The 23,133-nt window shown below is 44.7% G+C and overlaps 1 protein-coding gene across 1 annotated transcript in view; it reads left to right on the top strand.

Annotated features, from left to right (window-relative positions):
• The window catches only part of LOC140737386 (alpha-soluble NSF attachment protein), a 50,875-nt gene that overhangs the window by 6,290 nt on the left and 21,452 nt on the right, over positions 1–23,133 (top strand). The window contains exons 2-4 of the mRNA XM_073063863.1: positions 10,676–10,755; positions 14,655–14,771; positions 19,275–19,321. Coding sequence (XP_072919964.1) covers positions 10,676–10,755; positions 14,655–14,771; positions 19,275–19,321 — 244 coding nt within the window. The remainder of the gene's footprint in view (positions 1–10,675; positions 10,756–14,654; positions 14,772–19,274; positions 19,322–23,133) is intronic.

The following is a 23,133-nucleotide window of genomic DNA, read 5'->3' as shown; positions in this document are numbered from 1 at the left end:
TATTAAGGCACCGGTAACCCAGCTTTGCCCTTCTGTCAGTAGAAATGGTTCTGCTGGGCTTAGTTGCTAAGCCACATGTGAAGGCCAGCAGTTGGTCTTGGTTGTCAGAAGCTATTTTCGATGCTTGCTATTGGGATCAGAGTAGCCACTGGGAGCTATTCCCTCTGACTCTGACAGCCTTAACGAACCAAGTTCTTGATCACTAAAGATTATTGCATTTTGTTTTGAAAATGAGTATATTCAATATCCTATATCCAATATTGTAAACAGTTGATTGGGAGATAGCACTCCAGGTAAATCTTCAATCCATCACTTCAGAACAAGAATGAAACATAATCTGAAACATTGCTGAAAATGTCAGTAGGATTTGTATTTTGAGCAATATGAATAAATCTGTTGGAGGAATCCAGCAGGTCGAGCAGCATCTGCAGCAGGGAGGGTTAAGGAATTATTGATGTTTTGGGTCAACTTGGTGCTACAGTTATTCAGAGTCTCCCACTGAATTCCTCCAGCAGATTGTTCTAGATTCTAGCATCTGCAGTTTCCTGTACAACCAAAGATATCCTGTGAGACTTGAGGACCTGAGTTGTAGTGGAGATTGACTAGGTTCAGAATTTATTCCCAGATGTGTAGGAGAATGAGGGGAGATTTGATAGAGGTGTACAAAATTGAGGGGTAAATGCAGCAGGCTTTTTCCACTGAGGTTGGGTGAGACGGGTGAGAGGTCATGGGTTAAGGGTGAAAGGTGAAATGTTGAAAGGAAACATGAAGGAGAACTTCTCTCAGAGTGGTGAGAGTGTGGAACGAGCTGTCAGCGTAAGTGGTGGATGCAGGTTCGATTTTAGCATTAAAGAGAAATTTGGATAAGTAAATTCTACTTCTGTAGAAAAATTTTGCCAAGAAAGACCACGGTTGCCTACGACATATGACATGGCACGTAACAACATCAGAATCAGATTCGGGTTTAATATCACTGGCATGTGTTGTGAAATTTGTTAACCTTGCAGCAGCAGTACAAAGCGATACATGATAATGTAGTGGGAAAAATGTCCTGGGTCCTTAATGATGGATGCTGCCTTCCTAAAACTTTTCTCCTTGAAGATGTCCAGGAAACTATAGATACTAGTACCTACGATGGAGCTGACTAACTTTACAACTCTCTGCAGTTTACTTCAATCCTGTGCAGTAGCCCCCCCCCCCCAAATATCAGACAGCTAGTCAGAATGCACTCCGCGATACATCTGTAGAAATTTTTGAGTGTTTTAGGTGACAAACCAAATCTCAAACTCCTAATGACAAGTATATGGGTGGAAGAGGTATGGAGGGCTATGATTCAGCTATAGGTTGATGGGACTAGGCAGAATAATAGTCTGGAAAGTTGTAGATGGGCCGAATGACCTGTTTCTGTGCTGTAATATTCTGTTACTTTATATAAACTTGATTGCAACTTCAAGACAGGATCAGTATCTCTTGAAGTAAAAATGTTTTCTATCTATTGAATAGCTGGTACATTCTGTTTCATCTATTGAACTGCCCTCTATTCAGTTTTAAAGACGAATTGTTCTATAATTTATCTATTGAGCTTCTATCTAACCTTTATTTGAAGTATTATTCTCTGGGGTTTGTTATGCACTTGATTTCAGATATTATGTGGCAGAAGTTAATCTTGTAACCACGTAGGGCTGCTATATTTTGTCTTTTCTACCACAACCAAACAAGGAGTGTCTGATAGATAAGCTGCAGTAACTTATTCCTCAGTTGCACTTTGGCTGGGTTTTTAAAGTTCAGATAGTAGTTGGTTAGCTTTTAAAGTCCAGTTTGTCCATTGGCCAAGATCCCTGAGGTTGCTATACCAGTCCGTTTGCAATTGTTATCGTGCTGAATGAAAGGAAACAATGCGTTGTCATAAACCACAAAATGCTGGGGCAACTCGGCAGACCAGGCAGAATCTATGGGGGGGCGGGGGGGGGACAGTAAACAGTTGACATTCCGGGCCGAGACTCTTCATCAGGACCCTTCCTGAAGAAAGATCTCGGCCCAAGTGTCAATTGTTTACTCTTTTCCATAATGCTACCTGACCTGCTGAGTTCCTCTGCACTTTGTATAATCATCATTATTATGTGCTGTGTCATATGACGTGGGTGATCATGGTCTTTCCATGAACTTGATTGTTCTTGACAAATTTGTTTTGCAGAAATGGTTTGCCATTGCCTTCTGGGCAGTGTCTTTACAAGATGGGTGACCCTAGCCATTATCAATACTCTGCAGAGATGGTCTGCCTGCTCCAGCTGCTCATATGACCATCCAGCACCTGCTCCCATGGCTACATATGCCCCTGATGGAGGGGAGGGTCTAAGCAGGTGTTACACCTTGTCCTTGGGTGACCTGCAGGCTAGTGGAAGGAAGGAGCGCCTTACACCTCCTTCGGTAGAGACACATCTCCATCCTGCTCTCCAGAGCAACATGTACAAGATGCTGAGGGAACTCAGCACGGATGAAGGGTCCCAGCCCAAAATATCAATTGTTTATTCCTTCCGTATATGCTGCCTGGCTTGCTGAGTTCCTCCAGCATTTTGTGTGTGTCATTTGGTAAGATTAGCTTTATTTGTCACATGTAGATTGAAATGCACAGTAATGTGTTGTTTGCTTCAGTATGATTCTTGTGGACATGCAGAGGATGTTTCCTATATCGGAGAAGTGTAGGAACAGAGGGCCTCGAAATAGAAGAACGTCTCTTGAGAACAGGTGAAGAATTTCTTTAGCCGGGGGTGCTGAATCTTTGGAATTCATTGTTAGGACTGCTGTGGAGGCCAAGTCATTGGGTATGTTTAAAACAGGTTGATAGCTTCTTGAGTATTCCGGGCATCAAAAGCTATGGGAAGAAGGGAAATAGAGTGGGGTTGAGAGGGAAAATGAATCACCCATGCTGGAACAGCAGAGTAGGTTTGAAGGAACAGAATTAACCCATTCAGCCCAATATCTTATGGTCTAGGTATCTATCCTACAGTTTAGTAAATGGTACTTACAATGAAATGCAACACCTTTAACTGGATATTCAAGTGTGGATGATACACGTAAAATCCCGATTAAGAGGGCAAGGAAATGTTCTTCGTCATCTTCAGCCAACAGATTTTTTGCTATTCCTTACCTCTTTGTGGGAGTTTATTTGGTTTTGTTCAATTACTGTGAATAAAGATTGACTGCTGAATTCTTTGGTTATCAAATGCAAGCACTCTATTTGTTCTTGTGTCAAATGAGAGCCTGCAGCCTCTTCCACGGTAGCGGTTCATGCAGTTCTATTATAGCTCGGCTTTTCAGAGTCCAGAGCTTCATTCCGATGTCATCTGTACGAAAATTTGTACATCCTTTCCCACGAACACTTGCACCATCTCGGATCACAAGACCCTGCAGTGGATAGTGAGGTCAGCTGAGAAGATCATCGGGGTCTCTCTTCCCGCCATCACGGACGTTTACACCACACGCTGCATCCGCAAAGGAAACAGCATTATGAAGGACCCCATGCACCCCTCATACAAACTCTTCTCCCTCCTGCCATCTGGGAAAAGGTTCCGAAGCATTCGGGCTCTCACGACCAGACTATATGACAGTTTCTTCCCCCAAGCTATCAGACTCCTCAATACCCAGAGTCTGGACTGACACTTTGCCCTATTGTCCTGATTATTATTTATTGTAATGCCTGCACTGTTTTTGTGCACTTTACAGAGTCCTGTGTAGGTCTGTAGTCTAGTGTAGCTTTCTCTCTTTTTAACGTAGTTCAGTCTAGTTTTTGCACTGTGTCATGTAACACCATGGTCCTAAAAAACGTTGTCTCATTTTTACTGTGTACCGTACCAGCAGTTATGGTCGAAATGACAATAAAAGTGACTTGACTTGACTTGAGACTTGTGTTTCCTCTGGGTGCTCTGGATCCTCCTACAGTTTAGGAGGTTAATTGGTCATTTTAAATTGTCCTGTGGTTCGGCTAGTGTTAAATAGGTGGGCTTCTGGGGTGACGGGGCTCCTTGGGCCAAAGGGCCTGTTCCGCACTGTATCTCAAAATAAAGTTCTTAAAAACTGATTTCACTTTGTCAGAAGATAAAGCTCAGGAAATGTTCAGTCATAGACTGGCAAAAGAATGGGAAACTGTGACTCTTCAGGTCTGGTTCCCTGCAAGAGCAATGTGACCCTCCCCTTTAGCTGGGTCTGCAATTTTTTTTGTACTGCTTCAATTTCCTTTTGAAAGTGGTTTTTGAATCTGCCTCCATCATTGTCAAGTAAGATACTCTTGACTGATTAACGCTCACAAAATGCTGGAGGAACTCAGTAGGTCAGGCAGCATCTATGGAGAACAATAAACAGTTGATGTTTGGGCCGAGACTCTTCATCAGGACTGAAAAGGAAGGGGGGAGCCAGAATGAGAAGTTGGAGGGAGGGAAAGAAGTACAAGCTATAAGGTGATAGGTGAAGCCAGGTGGGGAGATGAAGTAATAGGTGGAAAAAGTAAAGGGCTGGATTAGAAGGAATCTGATAGGAGAGGAAAGTGAGGGTAGCATCAGTGATGGAGGAGGGAACCCACTCCAGATGCCACTTAAAGGCTTTCTTTAGTCTCCTTTCGCCAGTCACCTTTAATTCTGTTGTTAACCAATGGAGAGGGAGAAGCTGCTTTCTATCTGGCGTAAAGCGACCTTGTTATTTTAATCTTTGTCCTGTTCTTCTCAGCCTGATAGTAGGGTAGACGATCACAGTCTTTTTTCCTGTAACTCTTGATTGTAATCTTTTCTGCATTTTCCTAAAGGCCTTTACAGCCTTGTAGATGACTGACTACAAATGGTTGAAATAACTCAAGTTATTGCTGAGCCCAAGGTTTATTCCTGACCTAGTATTAGTGCTAAAATTGGTGGGAACTTGAGTGCAGCATGTTTCTGTCGCAATATGCCTGTTGGTGACAGGACAGTTTGAGCCGGTTTCTTCCTGTTGAAACCACTTGTTAATAGAGATCAACAACATCAAGTGTTAGAGAGAATGATAGGACTGTTCATCCTCTTCCTTTCTTTTCACCACACCGCAGCTCCTCACAACATTGAAGTGAAAGGTTAGTTGTACTTGTCAAATGTACACGTGACCTGCTCGAGGCTCTGTGACGTTTACTCAGCTTTGCTGTGGCTTGCTCCAAGCTTCGTGTCTATGGGCGCTGTTGTGTTCTGAATGCTATTTGCTACATTTATTGTTTGCGTGATTTGTTTATTTTCCTCTCTGCACATTGGTTGTTTGATGATTGTTTTTTATGGGGTCTTTTGGGTTTCTTTGTTTCGTGACTGCCTGTATGGACACGAATCTCAAGGTTGAATAATGTGTATGTAGTTTGATAATGAATGTACTTTGAAAGATACAGTAAAATGCAGCATTTGCATCAAATCAAATCAGCAAAGATTTTGCAGAGCAGCCCACAAGCGTCACCACGCATCCGGCGCCCCCCCAATACTCACTGGCCCTAGCACCTGTATGGGTGGAAACCGGAATGCCTGGAGGAACCTCGTGGTTATACAAACTCTCTACACACAGTAGCGGGAATTGAACCTAAACCTTGCGTCGCACCACCAGGCCACCCTCTTTTTTGAAGACGATTCAGAATCGGTTTGATATCACCAGCATATGCCATGAAATCTGTTGACTTTGCAGTGGCATGCAATACACAATAGGATAAAACATGAATTACAGTAAGTGTGGCTATTTGTATATATCTGTTTCTATCTGTATGTCATTGAGGATTCCCCATCACTCAGGTATAGCTCTTCCTGAATCATTGAGTGTGTACCTCCGTCCTGATGGTAACAATGAGAACAAGGCATGATCTAGGTGATGGACACCAGCTTCCTGAAGCATCGCTCCTTGAAAATGTCTGGGTGCTGGGGAGGCAGGTGCCCATGATGGAGCTGATGGAGTTTACAACTCTCTGCAGCTTACTTTTGATCCTGTGCAGTAGCACCCCCCCCCCCCCCCCGCCATCCCCCATACCAGACAGTAATACCGCTAGTTAGAATGCTCTCACGGTACCTCTGTAGAGATTTGTGAGTGTTTTAAGTGACATACCAAATCCACTGAAACTCTGAATGAAATATAGCCACTATCTTGCATTCTTTGGGGCCAGGTTAGATCCTCAGCGATGTTGACACCCGAGAATTTGAACTTGCTCACCCTTTCCACTCTGATCCCTCTGAGGTCTGGTGTATGTTCCCTCATATTACCATTTCTGAAGTCCACAATCAGTTCTTTCGTCTACTGAAGTTGGGTGCAAGGTTGTTGCTGCGACACCAGTCAACCAGTAGATCTGCCTCGCTCCTATACATCCTCTCGTCACCATCTGACTTACTGAGTCTCCTATGCCAGCTGACAGTAATTCCAGTCACTGCTGTTGTAACTGTAGGGCTCTCAGTACCAGTAACTGTGGTGTTAACTGTTCAGGCTAACAAAATGGCTTCTCTATTGTTATAATGAAAAGGCTTTTCTGTAATGTTACTTAATGCTGTAATGGGTTTCTGTGTCTGGAATGTTTGGGTTATAACTGCAGATAAGGGGGGAACTAACCAATGGAGAATTGTTATGCTATCTTGTATCTGTGAGCCGAGCGGGAGTTTGCGGTCTTTTTCGGGAGGCGAGCGTGGAGGATGGACGTGTGAGGAGCAGACAGCGGTTCCAGGGCGGCGGATACTGGATGTCGGCGGTTCGGACGGTGGCCGGAGGCTCTGAAGGTCATTGTGGATGGAACCGGGGGCGTGACCTCCAACGTATTAAAATATTATGTGCACAAACTGATAAACTTACTGATTTGGTGCCTCTAGGTTATCTGTTTCTACTAACCCATCACTAAGAAATAACTATAAAGTTGCAATTATTTACTCGCCTTTGGTGTATTGTCTGATATTTGTGTTGTGAGCATGTACTGGGGGGGCATTACACCGTATTTACACCAAAGTATCGCACTATTGGCGGGGCGATGGCGGTTCACCCTAGGCGAACGGGGGTAAATTGGGGGCACGGATGCTACATAATCATCTCCACATTCTGACCAACTTCCCACTGTCACTTGCCGACACAAAGGGGACCGTTTGAAAGAAAGTGGAGAGCACCCAGAGTGGCTTAAACTGACAGTGATGGGAGCAGCTTCTTAGTTCACCCATCCGGGAGGAATCCATGTGCTGATGGAGAACGTGCCATCTCCACACAGACAGCACTGAAGGTTAATGTTGAATGTGGGTTAATTCTGATTCCCATTCCTGTCCGACATGTCGGTCCATGGCCTGTTGTGCCAAGATCAGGCCACCCTCAGGTTGGAGGAGCAGCACCTTGTATTCCGTCTGGGTAGCCTCCAACCTGATGGCATCAATGTTGATTTTTGCCTTCCAGTAAAAAGAAAAAAATTTCCTCTCCCCTCTCTTCTTCCATTCCCCACTTTGGCTTCTGGCCTCTCCCCAACTACCTATCACCTCTCCCTGGGTCCTCTCCTCCTTCCCTTTCTCCTCACTTCCTATCAGATTCCTTCCTCGACAGCCCTTTACCTTCTAAACCACCTGGCTTCAACTACCACCTTCCAGCTGGACTCCTTCCCCTCTCCCCACCTTTTTATTCTGCGTATTTCCCCCTTCCTTTCCAGTCATGAAGAAGGGTCTCGGCCCAAAATGTTGACTGTTCATTCATTGCCATAGATGCTGCCTGACCTGCAGGGTTCCTCCAGCATTTTGTGTGTGTTGCTTTGAATGCAGCCCACTAGAACTCTTTTTTTAAAAAAAGCTCTTTAAACATTAGCTTTATCTGTCACATGTACATTAAATCAGGCAGTGTTAGTCTTGGTGAAGTACGTCAGCCTGTATAATACTTTCCTATTCCGTACATGGGATGGCACAGTAGAACTGTGTTCAGCCTAATGCTACTACAGTGCCAGTGGCCCTGCTCAATTCCCGCAACTGTGTGTAAGGAGTTTGTATGTTCTCCCCATGGCCGCGTGGGTTCCTCTGGGTGCTTTCCGCTCTCATTCTCCAAAGATATACAGGTTAGTAGGTTAATTGGTCACATGATGTAATTGGGTGGAGCAGGCCTGCTGGGCCAGAAGGGCCTGTTATTGTGCTGTCACTCTAAATTGTAAAAAAAAACCAAAGCACAGAATAGTGTCAACATTTACCTTGAATCTCTGCTTTAATTGAAGGCATTGCATCATTTCCGTAGCTTGCGCTTGGATTCCTGGTGACCCTGTCGCAGTCTTTGCCACAACTGCCACTCCTTCTCCCCCCTTCTCTCTTCCGCCATTCTTTCTTACTGCTCATTATGCTGCGGCAGTTCAGGGCAGCAATGAAGGTCCTCTATCACTGGCAGTGTTCATGTCAGTAACTTTCTCTCGCTCTCTCGCTCTCTCTCTCTCGCGCTCTCTCTCTCTCTCTCTCTCGTCCCAAGTGGACTTGAACCAAAGTATATAGCCCTGACTCCAGTTAGCTTGGCTCTCCAGGTCATTGAGGCTAGCAAGCCTCCAAACCCTATGACAAGGTTGTGGTCCTCTTGTCATGAGCCTCTCTCATCCTCTGCTCCTTTCCTTTCTCCCATGGTCCACTCTCTAGCCCTTTACTTTCCCACCCACCTGGCTTCACCCATCACCTTCCAGCTAACCTCTGCCCTCCCCCCCAACCTTTTTATTCTGGTGGCTTCCCCCTTCCTTCCCAGTTCTGAAGGGTTTCAGCCCAAAACATAGACTGTTTATTCTTTTCTGTAGATGCTGCCTGACTTGCTGAATTCCTGCAGCATTTTGTGTGTGTTGCTGTGGATTTGGCTGTGTAGCCTCTTAGTTCATGACCTTAGTTCATCCAGGAATACTTTACTAACAGAACAGTCTTGGTGTATGCTCACTGTTTGGAGTGTGGTAACATACAGTGATGCAAAGCAGTTTGTTTGTGGTCAGATATTCTGTTTATCCCACTGCTGTCTGTAAGGAGATTATACACTCCCCCTGACTGCGCGGGTTTCCTCCGTGTGCTCTTGTTTCCGCACGCAGTCCAGAGACATAAAGTTAGGGTTAGTAAGTTGTGGGCAAGCTAAGTTGTCATTGGAAGCGTGTTGACACTTGTTGGCTGTCTTTGTGATGATAGTTTTTGAAGGAAATTGCGTATTTTCCTCTGTTTTGATGTATATTTGATAAATAAAACTAATGTAATCTGAATAAAGAAGTGCCGTAATGCTAGTGATATCTCCCTACCACCCCCAGGAATTAAATGCTCTGATGCATGAAGCCGTAAGTTAAGTTTTATTGAGACACTAGGCTGGAGGCACAGGAATCCACACAACAATCTGCTAGAGGAACCCAGTGGGTCAAGCTTCATCTATGGGGGTGGGGTGAATTGAAATCATGGATTAGGATTTTTTGAGGCCTCCGTTGGTTATGGTCAACCATGGACATTGTATCCTAGCTGTCTAGATACACAAGCCAGGGCAGTACAATATGGAGAGCAAGCTGTTGCCCTTGTAGCAGGCTCCCTCTCTCCATGCATCTGCTGAACCCAAAGGAACGACAGAACCTGATGCAGCAGCATCACGTGAGTTACCAGTCAGCATTGAACTCAACATAGGACTGCCGTAGGGTGTCCAGTTCTGGAATTTTCCCTCAGGATTTACTCCTGAAGCCTTCCCCATGAGTGGGTATAGCCGCATGGAGGTGAAGGTTTCAGATGAAAATTTTCCTTCTGGATGAGCTGCCAACCACAGCTGGTGAGCCCCATCTGCCTGAAATGACTGGTTTTAAGGTGCCAGTAACCCACCTTTTGCCCTTCTCCTGTCAGTAGAAACGGTCCCGCCGGGCTTAGTGGATAAGACAGACATGAAGCCAGGAGCTGGACGTGGTTGTCAGAGGCTGTTTGAGGTGCATGTCATTGGGAGCGCCTCAAATATTACCCATTTAATCAATAATGGGAGCTTATTCCCATTACCATCCCAATGATAACAAACTTAAGAAACTGGTTTAGGATTAATAAGATAGGTAAGTATTAAATGGAAGTGGGGAATTGATGAAATGCAGCAAAGGTAGATCAAAGGGATGAGTGAAGATTGTAGTGGGTGGAGTTAAGAGACAGCCTGATAGATGGAGTGAGTTAAGCCCATCACCCCTACTGGGACATGGGCCGCTGAGAGCAGCTCACCAAAGTCCTCTGTCCTGGGCCAGTCTTTCGCGTTGACCCTAGGTGTAGCCCATCTTGTCTTCTAGCTGAAGATCCCCTCTCCCAGGAACGAGATGTTTGGAGCTTGTGTTAGCGTTTCTGTAGCTCTGGACGTTGGGGATGTGGTTGCTAGCCTCAACCCCACTCTTTCTCCTATCGCAGCCGGGTTAGGGATCATCCACAGTGGATTTAAGCTGATGAAGGCAGAGGTAAAAAGAAGATTGAGCCTATCTCTTCTACCCCATCTCCGGCCTCTTGTGTCACCATTCCCTGTGTTTTATACCAGCTATCTCCCCTTGTAGACCTGATTCAAGGTTGACCATTCCTTCTGCCACCCTGCTGGACCTGCAGGTTATTTGTAACTCTAGTTTTATTGTTGATAACTGATCCAAACAGCACAGTTCTCAATCTTTGGTTTCTGAGTGTTCGATCAAGAAACCTTTTCTCTTGTCCTGATTTTGACCTGCTTCCATTTTAATTAGGGGGTCCTCTAAACTGGAAGAAGCATGCGAAATGTACTGCAGAGCTGCTAACATGTTCAAGATGGCTAAGAACTGGAGTGGTGAGTACAGTTACCAGATGCCACAATGATCTGTCATGTTGACTATTCCTGCTTCATAACTACTCTCTGGAACGGCGGAGGCTGAGGGGAGATCTGATAAAGGTTTATAAGAGGCATAGATAGAGTAGACAGACAGCAGCTTTTTTTCCCTAGGGTTAACATAACTAATACCAGGGCATACATTTAAGGCAGGGGTTCTTAACCTGCGGCCTGCCAAGATAAAAACAACCAAACTCAAAAGCCCACATGAGAAGAGCCCTCCGCATGCAGGAGGCCCAGTCAATTCACTGCATGATCCATTGGCCACATGTGTAATTGCCATAAATTCAAAATAAATTTTATTATCAAAGTACATATATGTCATCATATACAACATTTTCTTGTGGGCATACTGAATAAATCTATAGAATAATAATCATAACAATTCAGTTCCCAACCAAGTAGCTGTTAGTTTGTTGTTATCACGTGCACATATGCAGTGGAAAACTTTTGCGTGCATCCATACAGATCATTTCACCACCTCAGCACACGGAGGTAGTAGAAGGGAAAAGAAATAACAATGCAAATAAAGTTGGAATTGTTTTTTTATTGTCACCTGTGTAAGGGCATTCTCTGGAGCTGGGTTATATAGCAAATATTAAGTTCAACAGCTGCCATTCTTCAAATATGAATATGGATTGCAGATTGAATTTAAAACACAGCTCAGGACAATAGGCTTCCTGGAGCTGCAGGTTGGGCTCAATCTCAAACACTCCACTTGGACCTTAGATGTCTGCATATGCACGAAAGTGGCCTAGAGTCAGAGGGTATTAACATTCATTTTGGGTGTCTGGAATGTGGAAGGAGATGTGTGGGAAACTATATTTAATTCAGAGGAAGCATTGTGGGTATATTGTAACTACGCTGATACCTTTGATCTCTAGCATTTTTAAAATGTTGTACAATTTTGGGTCGAGCAAGCCTCTTCTTCCAGGAGTATCTCAATATGATACTATGATACCTGTTGCTTGTTTCTGTTGAATGAAACACTTCTTTATCTACTAGCTTCAGTGTCTCCCTGGTGACTTTGTTCACATCACAACACCCTGTACCAAGTGCAGCTGGTCTTGATAGTGGTCATAGAGATCAAATCATTACACAGTACACTGAGGTAGTGCAAGGTAAAGCAATAACAGAGGCAGAATAAAGTGTAACAGTTACAAGGAAACTGCCGTGCAGGTAGACAATAAGGTGCAAGATCACAACAAGGTAGAATGAGATCAAGAGTTCACTTTATTGTCCTAGGAAGCCATTCCAGAGTCTTATTACTCCCAGGTAGAAGCTGTCCTTGAGCCTGGTGGTACATGCTTTCAGGCTTTTGTAGTTTCTGTCCAGTGAGGGGTGGGGGGGGGGGGGGGGGGGGGGGGAGGATTCTGGGATGGGTGGGGTCTGTGATTATGCTGGCTGCTTTCCTGAGGCGGTGAGAAGTGTAGACAGAGTCTAAGGAGGGGAGACTGGCTCCCGCAGTGTTATTTAGTATCTGTCTCACAGGTTAGTTGGCAATTTGGACTGGCCCACAGTTGGGAATTCCCTTTAAGTCAGGGCTTCCCAACCTTTTTTATGCCCCGTAATCTTACCCACTTTTTACCGAGGGGTCCGTGTTGGGAACCCCTGCTCAAGCAGTGACGTAATATCGTCAGTGAAGTATTGGTTTATTATTGTCACGTGTACGGAGATAGTGACAAGCTTGTCTTGCATACTGTTCATGCAGATCAGATCATTACACAGGGCACTGAACAAGATAACGTAGAATAAAGTGTAACACTGACAGAGAAAGTGAAGTGCAAGTGGAAAATAAGGTACAAGGTCATTACGAGGTAGATGTGAGGCATCTTGTCACTCTTGGGGACTGTTCAAGAGTCCAGGATAGAAGCTGTCCTTGAGCCTGGTGGTACGGACTCTTAGGCTTTTGTATCTATAGCCTGATGGGAGGGGGGAGAAGGGAGAATGGCCAGGATGGATAGGCATCTTACATGATCAGGTTAGTCTGAAGGGCTTGTTCCAGTCCTGTCGGACTGACTTATCGATAGTGGGTTTGCCTTTCTTTCCTACAATATACAGTGCCTGTGTAGATTGCTATTTGAATTTGGCACTACTTCCTAACCCAAACAGACAAATTAATTGAACAAAGAAATGGAATGCTGGAATAACGAAACAAGATCAGAAGCATAGACCGATTGAACAACCAGAGACTAACCCCCCCCCCCCCCCCAAATTGTTCTAATAAGTTCTAATAAGCCCTTCAAAACTTTTGCCTATCCATCTCTTGGTGTAACTCATGAGTTCCATGCAATGTTGACTGCAATATTTTTCTCCCATCACTGCAAGATGTTCGAGCTTCTTTTCCCAGTATATGTCCCAGAAATTCCAGCCGTCGTTTCCCAATTGATGATATCAGCTCCCTCCTTCGTCCAGCATTTCACACACTTCCTCAATTGTTATTCTGTCCTTCCACAATATTTTCATCATTCTCAAAAACCACATTTCTGCAATTTCCCTCATTTTGCTTTGATAATGTCCAACTTTTGGTCACGTATGTCAGAGGTAATTTTTGTTTCAGACAGTGTTGGGTGTGTGGAATGCCCTGCAATGGATGGTGATAGAGGCAGATACATCAGTGGCATTTAAGAAACTCTTTGATAGGCATTTGGATGAAAGAAAAATGGAGGTCTATGTGGATGAGAGGAAGTTAAGTTATAAGTTTGGCACAACATTGTGGGCCTGTACTATGTCATAACTCTGGACAGATGTGTGTCGTGACCTAAAGTGCTGACTTGCACTTTTTTGCATCCACAGACGCTAGTTTTTGTTCTCGTTTTTCACCCTATGCACTCTGCTTTGCCTTTAAGGCTGTTTAAGTGACTTGTGGCAGTCTTTCACACAGCAACAAGGCAACATTTTTCCAATAGCTCAGATTGTGAGAGCGCAACCAAAACGTGATTTATCATCTTTGCCTTTGAATTCTACTGATACTCTCTGCAGGCTGATTTAGATCTATGGGGAAGGAGAATGGTGTGAAACCCATTCGACAGCCACATTTATCTAAAACTTTGTTAAGAAGCTTGAAAAATAATCCGGTTAGCACAGCTAACCTCATTTTGAGTCTGTCTCATTACTTATGTGTGTCAATGTCTGTGTGCTTTTATGTGTGGACCTCATTTGCAATTATTCAACCTTTCCCTGTAACTCAGCTGCTCAAATCCTGGTGACATTTTTGTAAATTTTCTCTGCACTCCTCTGATCTTATTTACATCTTTCCTGTAGGCTGGTGAGCGGAACTGCACACAATACTCCAAATTAGGCCTCACCAATGTCCTGTACAGCTGCAGTGTAACATCCTAAATCCTGTACTCAATACTTTGATTTATGAAGGTCAGTGTGCCAAAAGCTTTAATCTACAATGCTAGCTCCCTCTGATGCCCCTTTGCAAGGGATTATGGAGCTGTATTCCCAGATCACCTTGTTCTGACTCCCTTCATGCCTGTCCATTCATTCTCCAAGTTTGTCCTGCCAAAGTGCAAAACCTCACACTCATCTGCATTTAGGACGGTGGGGGGGGGGGGGGGTGGATTTCTTTAGATAGATGGATGTGAATCTGTGGAATTTATTGCCACAGATGGCTGTGAAAACCAAGTAATTGGGTATATTTAAAACAGGTTCTTGGTTAGTAAGATTGTCACACGTTAGGGGAGAAAGCAGGAGATTGGGGTAAAGAGGGATTTTTAAAAAATCAGCTATGATCGAATGACGGAACAGACTCGATAGGGCAAATGGCCAAATTCTGCTCCAGAATCTAATGATCCTTATTTCCATAAGCAGCAGGTGCTGCTGGTACCCACTCATAATCTTTTTCTCTTTAGCTGCAGGCAATGCCTTCTGTGAAGCTGCTAAACTCCACCTACACTTGCAGAGCAAACATGATGCTGCAACAAACTTTGTGGATGCTGGAAATGCCTTTAAGAAAGCTGACCCTCAAGGTAACCTCTACTACTGTTGCAAATATTCCCAAAGACTGCAGAAATGCAGTGTAAAATGTGTTTTAAAGGCTTAAGATTAACATTTTGTCTCTCAGATACTTCTCTGTAGTGTTAAAGTATTTTCAAAGTACATATAAATTAGACAACCTTGAGGCTATGTCCACGCTACGCCGGATAAATCCGTAACCGAAGCTTTTTCTCTTCGTTTTTATCTTCTATCTACACTAAAACGGCATTTTCGTCCCCCGAAACTGGAGCTTTTCAGAAACACTCTCCAGGGTGTATAATTTTGAAAACGCCACTTGGGCAGATCAGTGTGGACGGGGTAACCGGAGAAATCTGAAAACACTGTCAGACGGCAGCGTGCCATTTCATTGTTTTCTTGAACGCAACCTAACAACTTCAGAACAGACGGCAACGAGACTGAAGCCAGAAGAGTTAGAAATGTACTCACCAAATACTTTGACCCATAGCTTATTGAATAAATAAGTATACTCACTTTGCCCTGTTTTCTGTCCTTGCTTGTATGAAGGTGGTTTACCTATTTATGTAAGTACTTCTCTGACAATAGATGTGTAACAGCCTAATGTAACATTGTATGGAAATACAAGATAATACTGATGCAGACATGTTTTACACATTTAAAAAGGTGCTTTATTAATGCAACAGAGTTAGTCAGTTTTTCAGTGTTTGTTGTCAGCCGGATCATACTGTCTGTGAACTCCCTGTTGGTTGCCTCCATACGCTCCAGTATTTGTTTTTTTTTACTTTTAAATCCTCCTGCGCGAGAGCCAACAGCTGCCTATTGTTTAAGTTTTTCACGGTGAGATTCGACACCAAACGTGTCACTTGTTTTCGGTATGTGTCCTGCGCATGCGCAGTAGGAGGAGATTCGCCAAAATATCTGTTTCAATGTGGACAGAGATATTTTTTAAAATGCCTAGCGTGGACACCTATCATTCTTGCGCAAAACCGGCGTTTTCAAAATTATCCGGTCTAGTGTGGATGTAGCCTGAGAATCATCTCCTTGCAGGCTGCCAGAAAACAAGAAACCCAAAAGAACCCATTTTTAAAAAAAGACTAACAAACTCCCAGAGTACAGAGAAAGAGAAAAAAAACACAAATCATGCAAACAGCAAAAACAAGCAACAGCATTCAGAGCAAAAGGAAGTCTACAGACATGAATCCCAGAGCAACCGAAGCAGGCCCACACCCCCAGCCTCCGTTTAGCACACAGTGGGTGAAATCGTTGTGAAGTTCCAGACACGAAGCCTGGAGCAGGCCCACACCCCCAGCCTCCGTTTAGCACACAGTGGGTGAAATCGTTGTGAAGCTGCAGACACAAAGCCTGGAGCAGGCCCACACCCCCAGCCTCCGTTTAGCACACAGTGGGTCAAATCGTTGTGAAGCTCCAGACACGAAGCCTGGCGCAGGCCCACAGCCTCAGCCTCCGTTTAGCACACAGTGGGTGAAATCGTTGTGAAGCTGCAGACACGAAGCCTGGAGCAGGCCCACACCCCCAGCCTCCGTTTAGCACACAGTGGGTCAAATCGTTGTGAAGTTCCAGACACGAAGCCTGGAGCAGGCCCACACCCCCAGCCTCCGTTTAGCACACAGTGGGTCAAATCGTTGTGAAGCTGCAGACACGAAGCCTGGAGCAGGCCCACACCCCCAGCCTCCGTTTAGCACACAGTGGGTCAAATCGTTGTGAAGCTCCAGACACGAAGCCTGGAGCAGGCCCACAGCCTCAGCCTCCGTTTAGCACACAGTGGGTGAAATCGTTGTGAAGCTGCAGACACAAAGCCTGGAGCAGGCCCACACCCCCAGCCTCCGTTTAGCACACAGTGGGTCAAATCGTTGTGAAGTTCCAGACACGAAGCCTGGAGCAGGCCCACACCCCCAGCCTCCGTTTAGCACACAGTGGGTCAAATCGTTGTGAAGTTCCAGACACGAAGCCTGGAGCAGGCCCACAGCCTCAGCCTCCGTTTAGCACACAGTGGGTGAAATCGTTGTGAAGCTGCAGACACGAAGCCTGGAGCAGGCCCACACCCCCAGCCTCCGTTTAGCACACAGTGGGTCAAATCGTTGTGAAGTTCCAGACACGAAGCCTGGAGCAGGCCCACACCCCCAGCCTCCGTTTAGCACACAGTGGGTCAAATCGTTGTGAAGCTGCAGACACGAAGCCTGGAGCAGGCCCACACCCCCAGCCTCCGTTTAGCACACAGTGGGTCAAATCGTTGTGAAGCTCCAGACACGAAGCCTGGAGCAGGCCCACAGCCTCAGCCTCCGTTTAGCACACAGTGGGTGAAATCGTTGTGAAGCTGCAGACACAAAGCCTGGAGCAGGCCCACACCCCCAGCCTCCGTTTAGCACACAGTGGGTCAAATCGTTGTGAAGTTCCAGACACGAAGCCTGGAGCAGGCCCACACCCCCAGCCTCCGTTTAGCACACAGTGGGTCAAATCGTTGTGAAGTTCCAGACACGAAGCCTGGAGCAGGCCCACAGCCTCAGCCTTGGATCAGTACAGAGTAAGTGTCGTGGAGTAGTGAGCAGAACTGACCTGATCCCCGCTTCCGATCCTGACACCATCCATCTGACCCAGTGTGTAAATTGTCCGAACGTTGGGATGTTCTCCACACTCAGACCCGGGCCATGCTGCTGTGATGCTTGGCGGGCTTGGATCCCCCGCCGTGCTTCGGCCTGTATTTGACCTTTCCAAATTGGCCTCTTGATGATTAGATTTACAATGCGTGAACATGGAATCATTTATTAACTGTTTATGGAATGCAAGTGTTTAGAAATTTTAAATTCCCTTTTAATGAGGATGAATATTTTTGCAGATAATAATGCAAGATTGATTCACTCAATCTGTTACAGCTGGCTTCTGTTTATGTACAAGTCAATCAACTGACCTGTCTAATCAAGGATTAGTTTTACTCACCATATACATTTGCATGTATCAGGAATTTGCTGCGGTGTCTTGGTTCAAAGTACATTTATAATCAAAGCAACACTTTCAAAATGCTGGAGGAACTCAGCAGCTCAGGCAGCCTCTGTGGAAAAGAGTAAACAGTCAACGTTTCGGGCCGAACCCATCAACAGGACTGGAAAGGAAGGAGGCTGCCATCTCACACATTAGTTGATGAAGGTTCAGTTCTTTGTTCTCCCTGAGATTCTGTGGATTTAATCTGCAGATTGATCGGTTAATTAGTTGCTGTGATTGGCCTAACGTGTGGGTGAGCGATAGAATCTAGAGACCCAACGGGTAAGATGCAGACACAGCGGCCACTGTGAGTCCAGTCAAAGGTGGATTTGTTTGTTTTGTATGTCGTTTTTAAGATTGCCAGTCACTGCTGGATACTAAGCCCATCAGGTACTGCAGGACAATCCCATCAGCAGATTGCTCAATAGCAATGGAGCTAGACTTATTGCTTACTGTTGTTATGTCGTGTACTGTTGTGCCGAGAAGGTGCATGGTACGACTGATTGGCCTGAACATTTTTATTGTGATCGCAAGACCCTGTTGTACGTTGGTAATGTAGAATGCTGTAAGTCCATTTCACGGGTTCATTGGTAATCGCAGCAGTGGGGGGAAGCTGTGTTGTCTCAGTTGTGGTGTAGACTAGACCTGGTAGTGGGTTCGCCTGTCGTAGCCGACCAGGGGAGGAGATGCCAAGGCGGTGTGGGAAAGCCTCTGTGGAGTGCATTGGGTTGGAGATTGGCCCTTTATGTTGTTCTGCCCTCTGGTTTTCACTTGGTGCTGCTCTCCAGTGTTCACGGTTGAAAAATAAGTTGGACCAGGACAACCTACCATAAATCTACAGACACATCAATTGGGGACTTTGGCTATATATTTTTTTTCACTCTGTGACTGTATGTTTTTCTGAAATCATAGCCATATGTGCTATTTGTGCTGTATTGGTGATGTATTTTGCACCTTGGCCTGGAGGAGTGCTGCTTTGTTTAGCTATGTTCATGTATGGTTAAATGATAATTAAACTTGAAAATAAAATGGGATTAGTGTGAATGGAGTTAGTGTTATCATTGGCATTACGGGGGCTGAAAAGAAAAGAGCCATCAGAACTGTCACAGAGGTTGCTGAGTGATCCTCCGGATAGCTATGGATCAAGACGTATGACCCATGGACCGACACTGGGTCAACACAGGGCCTGATCAGCACTGGCTGGGTCACTTGGGTGAGAGTGTCTGATGTTGAAAGACCTGATGACCCCAGATTACATCAATGATGATGTGTCCCAGCACATCCAAGGATGTATCTCAGCATCATAGTGATGGTCGGTACAAACACAATGAGCCAAAATGCCTGTGAGTCTAAGAAATCAGATGATTTTTGATAATTGAATGCACAGTTTCTGCCTGTGTCCACATGTTAAGATGATATTCAAATCTAAAAGTACAGGCAGAAATGGGTGCATTGTTAGTAACCTAAGGTATTCCTTTTAAACTAATGTTAAATGGTTTTCTCCATTTTTATTTTTTTAGAAGCCATTAATTGTTTGAACAGAGCTATCGAGATTTACACAGATATGGTAAGATGTCAACATCATTGTTTGAATTTTGGGACATGCTTTCATTAACAAGAAGTAATTTGCAAAGTCCAAACCCCAGGACTCAATGAGACTTTGAGAGTATCCCATTTTTAACTTCCAATGAATAAACTCTAAATTCTTTGGGCTCAGCAGGGTGGATACAGGAAGGATCCTTCTGGTCGAGTTTAGAACCAGAGGTCACAGTCTCAGAATAAGGGGTAGGATGAGATGAGAAGTTTCTTCAGAATTCTCTATCCTAAAGAACTGTTGCCATTGTTCATTCAAAACGGGCAATTTGGATATTGAGGACAGAAGGAAAAGGGATGTAGTACAGGAAAGTAAAACCAAGGTAGAAGTTCAGTGTTTCAATTTAATATCAGGGAATGTTTACAGTATACAACCTGAAATTCTTACTCTTCACAGACACCTATCAACAGAAAAAAACACCCAAACAAAGAATGACAGAAACATCCGAACCCCAAAGCTCCTCCTCCCCTCTTACGCACAAGCAGCAGCAAAAACCACAACCTCAGAATCAGAATCAGGTTTATTATCACCGGCATGAGTCGAGAAATTTGTTAACTTGCAGCAGTTCAATACACAATATAGAAGAAAAACTAATAATAAATAAATAAATTACGGTATACATATATTGAATAGATTAAAATCATGCAAAAACCAGAAATAATATATTTAAGATGTTGGAAAAGATTTGTAGCTCGGGTTGAGGGTGTTGTTGTTGAGTGGCTAACCGAGCTGGCTTGTTAGCTTGCAGACATTTTGTTACCCAACTAGGCAACATCATCAGTGCAAGTTTGAATGAAATGTGGGTGATCTACTTTGTCTTTTATGTGTCCTGTGATTAATCCGTTTGTATGTGTGTGGGGGTATATGTGCCTTTTCTGTTGGTGACTGATGATGTAATCTGCGATTGGTTCGTTAAAATCCAATTTGGTGATAATTGTCCAGGCTGTGTCAATCAACCGTTATGTAGGATTAACATCGTCATCATTGATGCGTGTAATCAAGTGTGAATTGCCTCTTGGCTCTGGACTGACGACTTGACGCTGAATTGCAATGTAAACTGGGTTAATTTGATGTGCTTGTTGATAGAATTCTGTGTGGAGAACAAAGCCTCTAAGAATTCTTGTCATGATGAACTTTCCCAAGCATCTATACATTGTGACAGCAAAGCACATCAAATCAACTGGACCAATGTCACTATTTTAGGCCAAGCCCATCAAAGACGAGCCTGGGAATTATCACCTGATCGGACTTTAACAAACCAATCGTGGATTACATCATCAGTAACCAATAGAAATGGCACGTGTACACAGACACATGATGAACTACGTAGATCACCCACATTTCATTGGAAGTTGCACTGATGATGTTGTCTAGCTGGGTAACGAAACGCCTAAAAGCTAACAAGCCAGCTCGGTGAGCTACTCAATAACGAGAAATAATATATATTAAAAAAGTGAGGTAGTGCCAAGGGTTCAATGTCCATTTAGGAATCGGATGGCAGAGGGGAAGAAGCTGTTCCTGAATCGCTGAGTGTGCCTTCAGGCTTCTGTACCTCCTACCTGATGGTAACAGTGAGAAAAGGACATGCCCTGGGTGCTGGAGGTCCTTAATAATGGACGCTGCCTTTCTGAGACACCGCTTCCTAAAGATGTACTGGGTACTTTGTAGGCTAGTACCCAAGATGGTGCCGACTAAATTTACAACCCTCTGCAGTTTCTTTCAGTCCTGTGCAGTAGCCCCCCTGTACCAGACAGTGATGCAGCCTGACAGAATGCTCTCCATGGTACATCTATAGAAGTTTTTGAGTGTATTTGTTGACATGCCAAATCTCTTCAAATTCCTAATGAAGTATAGCTTCTGCCTTGCCTTCTTTATAACTGCATCAATAAGTCGGGACCAGGTTAGGTCCTCAGAGATCTTGACTCCCAAGAACTTGAAACTGCTCACTCTCTCCTCGTCTGATCCCTCTGAGGATTGGTATGCGTTCCTTCGTCTTGCCCTTCCAGAAGTCCACAATCAGCTCACTCTTTTGCCTTACTGACATTGAGTGCCAGATTGTAGCTGTGACACCATTCCACTAGTTGGCATATCTCGCTCCTGTACGCCCTCTCGTCACCATCTACCAACAATGGTTGTATCGTCAGCAAATTTGTAGATGGTTTAGAAGGTATTAACCTTCCCTCACTTGCACCAGCAAAAGCACCAACCCCTACCATATTGTACAGTACTGGCTGCAAGATCAATCTAACCTTTCCCTCCCATGTAGCCCTCCATTCTTCTTCTTAATTATCTCTAATGTATCCGCCTCTACCACCCGTCCGGGAGAGCATTCCACGCACCCACTGCTCTGTGTTTAAAAAGGACTTTCATCCTCTCATACTTTTCTCCAATCACCTTAATATTATGCCTCCTTGTATTAGCCTTTTCTGCCCTGGGAAAAAGTAGACCATAAGATATAAGAGCAGAATTAGGCCATTTGGCCCATCAAGCATGCTACGCCATTTCATCATGACTGATCGATTTTTCCTCTCAGTCACAATCCCCTGCCTTCTCCCCATTACCCTTCAGGCCCTGACTCAGCAAGTATTTCACATACCCAATGACTTGGCCTCCACAGCTACCTGTAGCAACAAATTCCACAGATTCACCACTCTCTGGCTAAAGGAATTCCTCCTCATCTCTGTTCCAAATGGACGTCCCTCTATTCCAGGGGTTCTCAACCTTTTTAATGCCATTGACCCCTACCATTAACTGAGGGGTTTGTGGACCCTAGTTTGGGAAACCCTGCTCTATTCTGAGGCTGTGACTCCACCACCATAGGGAAAATCCTCTCCACATCCGCTCTATCTTGGCCTTTCAACATTTGGATAGGTTTTAGTGAAAAATTCCCTTCCCCCCCACCCCCGCCATTCTTCTGGTCAGTCACCAGTGGTGTGCCTCAGGGATCTGTTCAGGGACCCCTACTCTTTGTGATTTTTATGAATGACCTGGATTTGGAAGTGGAGGGATGGGTTAATAAGTTTGCTGATGACACAAAAGTTGGAGGTGTTGTGGACATTGTGGAGGGCCAGGTTACAGCGGGACATTGATAGGATGCAAAACTGGGCTGAGAAGTGGCAGATGGAGTTCATCCCAGATAAGTGTGAAGTGGTTCATTTTGATAGGTCAAATATGATGGCAGAATATAGTATTAATGGTAAGACTCTTGGCAGTGTGGAGGATCAGAGGGATCTTGGGGTTCAAGTTCGTAGGACACTCAAAGCAGCTGTGCAGGTTGACTCTGTGGTTAAGAAGGCATATGGTGTATTGGCCTTCATCAATTGTGGAATTGAACTTAGGAGCCGAGAGGTAATCTTGCAGCTATATAGGACCCTGGTCAGACCCCACTTGGAGTACTGTGCTCAGTTCTGGTCGCCTCACTACAGGAAGGATGTGGAAGCCATAGAAAGGGTGCAGAGTGGAAGCCATAGAAAGGGTGCAGAGGAGATTTACAAGGATGTTGCCTGGATTGGTTGAGTGAACTTGGCCTTTTCTCCCTGGAGCGACGGAGGATGATTGGTGACCTGATAGAGTTGTTCAAGATAATGAGAGGCATTGATCATGTGGATAATCAGAGAATTTTCCCAGGGCTGAAATGGTTGCCACAAGAGAACACAGGTTTAAAGTGCTAGGAAGTAGGTACAAAGGAGATGTCAGGGGTAAGTTTTTTTTACTCAGAGAGTGGTGAGTGCGTGGAATGGGCTGCCAGCAACGGTGGTGGAGGCGGATATGATAGGGTCTTTTAA

This window comes from Hemitrygon akajei, chromosome 12, assembly GCF_048418815.1.
Source record: "Hemitrygon akajei chromosome 12, sHemAka1.3, whole genome shotgun sequence".
Lineage (NCBI taxonomy): Eukaryota > Metazoa > Chordata > Chondrichthyes > Myliobatiformes > Dasyatidae > Hemitrygon > Hemitrygon akajei.
The sequence above is the reverse complement of the archived record's forward strand: the minus strand, read 5'-3'. Positions and strand labels throughout refer to the sequence as shown.